At 40.0% G+C, this 6652-nt stretch overlaps 1 protein-coding gene across 3 annotated transcripts in view; it reads right to left on the bottom strand.

The window, feature by feature from the left end:
• Nucleotides 1–1913: 1913 nt before the first annotated feature.
• The window catches only part of chst6 (carbohydrate sulfotransferase 6), a 78472-nt gene continuing 73733 nt past the window's right edge, over nt 1914–6652 (bottom strand). For all 3 annotated transcript variants that reach the window (XM_052028511.1, XM_052028510.1, XM_052028509.1), the window contains exon 2: nt 1914–3720. In XM_052028511.1, coding sequence (XP_051884471.1) covers nt 2503–3690 — 1188 coding nt within the window. In that variant the 5' untranslated portion in view covers nt 3691–3720 and the 3' untranslated portion in view covers nt 1914–2502. The remainder of the gene's footprint in view (nt 3721–6652) is intronic.

The following is a 6652-nucleotide window of genomic DNA, read 5'->3' as shown; positions in this document are numbered from 1 at the left end:
GTCAAACTAGAACTTTATAACACAGGCAAAAATCAGAATACTTCACACAATTCTGGTCACTAAGTCACAGGAAGGATGTGAAGGCACAGGATAGAATGCAGAGGAGAATCACGAGGATGGGGCAGCCATGGTAGTGTAGTGGTTAGCATAATGCTATTACAGCGTCAGCGACCCGGGTTCAATTCCGGCTGCTGTCTGTAAGAAGTTTGTACATTCTCCCCGTGTCTGCATGGGTTTCCTCCAGGTGCTCCAGTTTCCTCCTACAAGATGTACGGATTAGGAAGTTGTGGGCATGCTATGTTGGCACCAGAAGCGTGGCGACACTTGCAGGCTGCTCCCAGAACACTACACAAAAGATGCATCTCACTGTGTGTTTTGATGTACATGTGACTAATAAAGATATCTTATCTTATGTTGCCAGCACTGGAGAGGTTTAGTTATGAGAAAAGATTGCTTATATTGTCATTGTTATCTTTGGAAGAGGAAGCTCAGAGAACTCTAGAGAGAATGAACAGTAAAGATCTCCTTTGCTAGTAGATGTCAATAACTAGGAGACATCAATTTGAGCTACATCTTAGAAAGGAGTTGAGGAAAATGCTTTTTGCCCAAAGAATAGTGAGGGTTAGAAATTCCATACTTGAAAGCGTAATGTGCAAAAACTTTCAAATTTAAAATGCTCCTGACCATGTAATGTGCCATAACCTGGAAGACTATTGACAGAGGAATGGAAAGTCAAATTATTCTATGTACCTCTTCCTTGGCTGCTTTGACTACAACAGACTGAATGATTTCTCTTGGGCTGTGTATTCCTATGGATCCATGAAATCTTTCTGAAGGACTCCACAGGCTTGTGGCAGTAGCAGAGTATTATCCAACATCAAGATAACCAACCTCCAGTGGCTTCACTGGCAACTTCCATGAAGTCTTGTCTGCAATAGGTCTGTAATTTCTATCTTCAAACCCAAGATCTACAGCGCTTTCATGTCTAGCTTCCTCTGCAGCACAGTCCTTGGTAATATCTGGAGTTTCTTGAACCTTGTGGCACTGTCCACAGGATACTTGACCTGCATGCAGTGGGGAAAAACACCCAAACAGATAGCACTGTGTCTCACATTAATGTTTTTTTTGTTCACAAAACAAATTGATCAACTTGGTCAGCCAACTTTGAAGGTTTATGTAAGTAAATTCTGGGTCTCTGTTCTCTGCAACCTCTTCCCTGTTGCTGTGTTCACTCTGTGCTTCTAGCTTATCTCTCTCTGGTCTACTATATATTTCCTGCATTCCTCTACTGCTCCAAAATTAAAACCCTTTGACTGTCTCGATAATTGTCTCTGAAGCTGTAAAATATCACATCTTGCTACTTCTCTTCATTTTGAGTGTTCTTGAGATCTCTCTCTCTAACCATAATTGTGTCCTCTTCTGTAAATCTTTCACCACTGTGTGGGATCTAACTCTGAGAAGCTTTTTGGATACAAGTAGCTGCTGTTATTATTTTCAGGTATCCCAGTGTCCTTTCAGAAGCTTAACTGGTTTTGTAAATGCATTCTGCAGAAGATCTAGAGGAATGTATGGGCAAGAGCATCTACTGCAATTAAAAAAAATAAGGGCAAGACTGCATTATGAGATTTCCTTCTTAACATGAAATAAAGCATGATATTCGTTCAAGGAAAGTGAGCTTTACTTTGTTTGTGGCCAAGCTGTGCTGATGTTGCAGTGTGTTCTACTGGTACTGGGCACCCAAAGTGGAAACATTTCCTAATGTCTGGAATGTGGTGCTTCACTCCCATTAGGAAACAAAACATCATCAGATTATAGATTTTTTTCTCTCTCTCTGAACCTGTATAACCAGATTGCTTCTGATAATTTGGTAAACATTTTATTTTCAAGGTAAAAGCCTTTATAACGTAAACTTCAAACTCAACCCTGCAATTAAAAGACTGAGTTTTTCCACCCAGACATACACAATGGGAAGCTGTTGATGCATTTCTCAAAGTTTTATGCCCTATTTATTTTAAACACAGAATATTACAGCATATGTGCCCGTGATTTTTAAAAATGAGGTCCAGTCAAAAATTCAATTGCATAAAATTAGAAGTACTCAGGCAGCGCAGATGAGACTTGTTGTTTGCTTCACATCAAAGTTAAAATCAGACTTTGAAAAAGACAAATTATTTTCATTAATCTAAAGAAACAATATTAAATAGACTTTAACAGATATATAATCCTTCCAAAAGTGAATTATCCTACTTCCGCTTGTTTACCTTAAAATTAAGTGCTACACCTGATGACCACTTTAAATTATCTCAAAAGTTAAATATGGAAACACCTGCCCTACTTCCAAAGCCAGTTACAATTTTGCAATTTAGTTGTTCAAAAATGTTCATGTAAGGAGTTCATAATTGTTCTGGACTTCATACAAGTTTCAAAAGGTTAATAAAATCAGAAATAACAGATAAATACAAATTGAAAAAATATATTGGATGCCTTAAATTTGGTTCATGACTACGTGGCATCCTCATCAGAACTCAACCAGCTAAACTTATATTTTCGCTGTGGGAGGAGAAGGTCCCGGGATAAGAGTTTCTGTTCATATTCAGATTGAACTTGTTCATATCCAAGCATGTCCATAGCCTTTCCACAGATTTTCTGTATTTTTGAAATCTTTTCATATGGCATCTCAGTCCTCCATGCCTCCGATATGCTTCTGGCATTTCTAGATGTTATTTTGAAAGCTGATCCAGTTCCTTCTCCATGTGTGATATTATATACCCAAGACTCAAGTTTTGGAGTCAGATTTAAACCAGCGAATTTATACATTGCTGATATCTCCTTAAGTGGATCTCTTACTACATCTTCGTACCGCACCATCATATAGCGTTGTTTTAGGAGATTAGGAGCTTCTTCATTTGCAAGCTCATGAATCAGTATGTGACTTTTGCAAATCTCTTTCATGACTTCATAGTTTGAAGCTTCTGCTTTTTCCTTTTCTAATTGTTTACCTTCAGTGCCTAAAACAATACCATTGTCTCGTACCAGTGCATAAAGTGACTTTTCACGAGATTTAAGGACAGCTCTTGGGTCTCTAACAAGATGGATGATTTTGAGATTCAGCAAGGGGTCAGTGAAGAGAGGAAACAGTGACTTTAACTCAAAGAATCTCACTTCTTTGATCACAACATGACTGTAGGTTTTACAGGCTTCTTCCATTTTAAAGAATTTGGTCATATTGCAGTGTTTCTTACACATTAAATCATTGCTGAGGTCAGTTCTTGCATAATGGTTACACATTGGTGGTGAGCAGAGGGCTCGGCTGACTTCCCATTGGAATAAGTGAGATACAAGTCTGTCTTCAGACATGTATGCATCAAATGCTGACATGTCACACAAGAATGTGGATCGTACGAGATCCCTAACAGCCATTTTCAAGACCTTTGCACTGTTTCGATTCATTTGTACCCACACGTGCCAGGCAGGTTCCATTAAATAAAAGACATCAGGATGTTGACTAAATACTTGTCCTACAAAGGAAGAGCCCGATCTCCAGGAAGAAAGAATAAGGATGTGAACTTTGCTATCCTGTTCATTAGATGGATATATAGCAACATTTTGTCTGGAGTACAGGAAAAAAAAAGCCAGTGCCTGAATAGCCACAAATGCGACAATGCTGGTAGTAATAAAGGTCAACCTCATCGTAGCAACGGTTGCTAATTCAGTATTGATCTGTAAAATAAGACAGACAGACATGTTACAAATGTCTCAAAGTCACTTAGTCATTAATCAAAGTTTTGCAGTTAAGAAGCAGAAAACCCAAAGGGAATTGCAAAGACAGCAAAGGAACGAGCCACGTTCCGACTCCCTTTTCCTTGCTTTAGGCATCTTAAGTTAAATAAAATTATTTTAATTAAAGCTGCAGGAATTGCTGAGTGAAAGCCCTTTTGGCAGTCATGCATTGTGAAAAACCACACAGGGCCAGAAGTTATTATGGGATGAACACTTGTAATTTCCTTATAGCAGCTGAAAATTAAATTTTTAAAAACATTTTATTTACAGCGTGGTAACAGGCCCTTCCGGCCCAACGAGTCCACGCCGCCCATTTTAAACCCAATTAACCTACCCGTACATCTTTACAATGTGGGAGGAAACCAGAGCACCCAGAGGAAACCCACGCAGACATGGGAGAATGTACAAACTCCTTACAGACAGCGATGGGAATCGAACCCCGATCGCTGGCGCTGTAATAGCGTTGCGCTAACCACTATGCTATCGTGCCACCCAAGGGAATGAAATTAGTAAAATGATCTTCATAGGCAAGAATATTTCCTGTAGAGAAAGACATCACATATAAGGTGTCTTGTTGATAAATGTATGGCCCAGATCCTTATTGGGTCGAATATTTTAAAGGAAGCATGCTTTGTTTTCCTTTCACAGCCAGTAGCTAACCAGACAGACAACTTGGCTCAGTCCAAAGCAGGAAACATCATATGTTCCCAACCAAGGAGCAGATAGGTTTTCTACTGAAAACAAAAAATGCAGATGCTGGAAATCGGAAACAAAAGCAGAAAATGCCAAAAATACTCAGCACCTGCGGAGAGAGTAACAGAGTTAATGTTTCAGGTTAATAGCCCTTTTGTTAATCTGATAGGTTGGCACTTTGCTGATGCCAGACTTGCAGATTTTCCAAACATTTGAATGCAATCCTTATTAATACTACATCACATTTCTAAGATGTTACAAGTACAATAATAAATTTTCCAGTGAACTTGGTAGTTTCGAGGGATTGCGGCAAACAGAACCAGGCAAGTTTTGAGGGAGCGCAAGACCCAGTGAGTTTGAAAGGGAGCATGGGAACTAGGGCCCCAGTGTGTGGGAGGAATAAGCTCCCGGTGAGCCAACCATAAAGATTTCCAAAAAATTGGACAGTGGATTATTAAAGTTTTACAGTATACATTGCTTGAAGGAATGCAACATCCCCTCTACCTCCTGGGAATTTCTGGCCCACAACCACTTAGAGTAGAGAAGGAGCATTCAGAAGCCTTTTATAAATGGTAGAAGTATCCACCACCTTACAAACTCCCCACTTGCCAGCCCATTGCATTCTATCATACTCCTAATTTGTGCCTTATGGATGATGGAGAGACTTTGGGATAAGGAGGTGAATCACTTCTCAAAAGATAGCCTCTGACCTGCTCTTGTAACTAGGGTATTTATGTGGTTGGGTTTCTGGTCAGTGCCAGCCCCAGGATGTTGATGGTGGGGTACATTGGAATAGTAATACCAGTCAATACTAAGGTTAGGTAATAAACTCACCCTTGAAAGATAATGGTCATTGTCTGGCACTTATGTGGTGCCAATATTAATTGTTAATTATCAGCCCATGCCTGAGCACCATCTAGGTTTTGCTGCACAGAGGTACGGAGTGCTTCCCTTGCTAATGGAATTGAACATTATGCAATCATCAGTGAACATACCCACTGTTGACCTTATGGTCCTCATTCTCTTCAGTTTTACCAGGGCTCCATAATGCCAAACCCAGTCAAATGCTGCCTTAATGTCAAGGATATTCATTCTCACTTCACTTCTGAAATTCATATCCACAGTCCATGAATGCACCAAGTTAATGGTCCTGCAAAGTCCAAACTGGGCAACGATGAGCAAGTTTTTGATGAGAAAGTACTAATTGTTAGCACTGTTGTCTTCACCTTTCCATCATTTTGTTGATGTTTGAGAGTAGACTGATTGAGGAGTAATTAGTCCTGTTGGATTTGTCTTGTTTTTTGATGAACAAGACATACCTGGGCAATTTCCCACAGTGTCTGGTTGATGCCAGCTGGGCTGGAGTTAAACTATTTCTAGAGAGTGCATCTTCAGAACTATAGCCAGGATGTTGTGTGGTACCATAACTATTGCTTTATTCAATGCTCTCAGTCATGTCTTAGTATTAACTTAAGTGAAATAAGTTTGCTTGAGTCTGGCTGAAGGAACAGGTTGGTCCTAGATTTTAGGCCTTAAATTGGAGGAGGGCTAATTTCAACAATATAGACCTGGTGAAAGAAGATCGGGAGCAGCTGCTAGAGGGAAAAACACCTGATAAGTGGGGGGTGTTTAAAGGCAAGACAGTAAGAGTTCAGACTTATATGTCCCTGTAAGGGGAGGAAGTAAAGATGGCAAAATTAGGAACCTTGGTTTACAAAGGAAATTGAAGGTTTGATCAGAGATAAGAAGGAAGCATATGTCAGGTATAGGCATTTGGTTTCAAGTGAATCCTTTGAAGTTTATAGGAGATACTGGAGGGAACGAGAAAGGAATGAGGATGGCAAAAAGAGCACGTGAATTGGCCTCAGCAAGTAGGATTAAAGAGAATTCCGAAACCTTTTATAAGTATTTTAGAAGCAAGGGGGCAGCTAGGGAAAAAGTAGGACTCCTCAGAGACTAAAAGGGAAATCTAGATGTGTAACTGTGGAGCCAGGGTTTATGAGTGGGATCCTAAATGAATACCTCACTGGCATTCACCCTTTGCACCAGGACACCTCTCATGCCATCCACTATTTTGACAACTTCCAATTCCCTGGCCCCAACTACCTCATCTTCATCATGGCGGTCCAGACTTTATACAATTCCATCCCCCATCATAAGATCTTAGGATACTCCGGTT

This window comes from Pristis pectinata, chromosome 13 (genome assembly GCF_009764475.1).
Source record: "Pristis pectinata isolate sPriPec2 chromosome 13, sPriPec2.1.pri, whole genome shotgun sequence".
In the NCBI taxonomy this organism is placed as follows: Eukaryota; Metazoa; Chordata; class Chondrichthyes; order Rhinopristiformes; family Pristidae; genus Pristis; species Pristis pectinata.
This window is presented reverse-complemented; position numbering and strand designations above follow the sequence as displayed.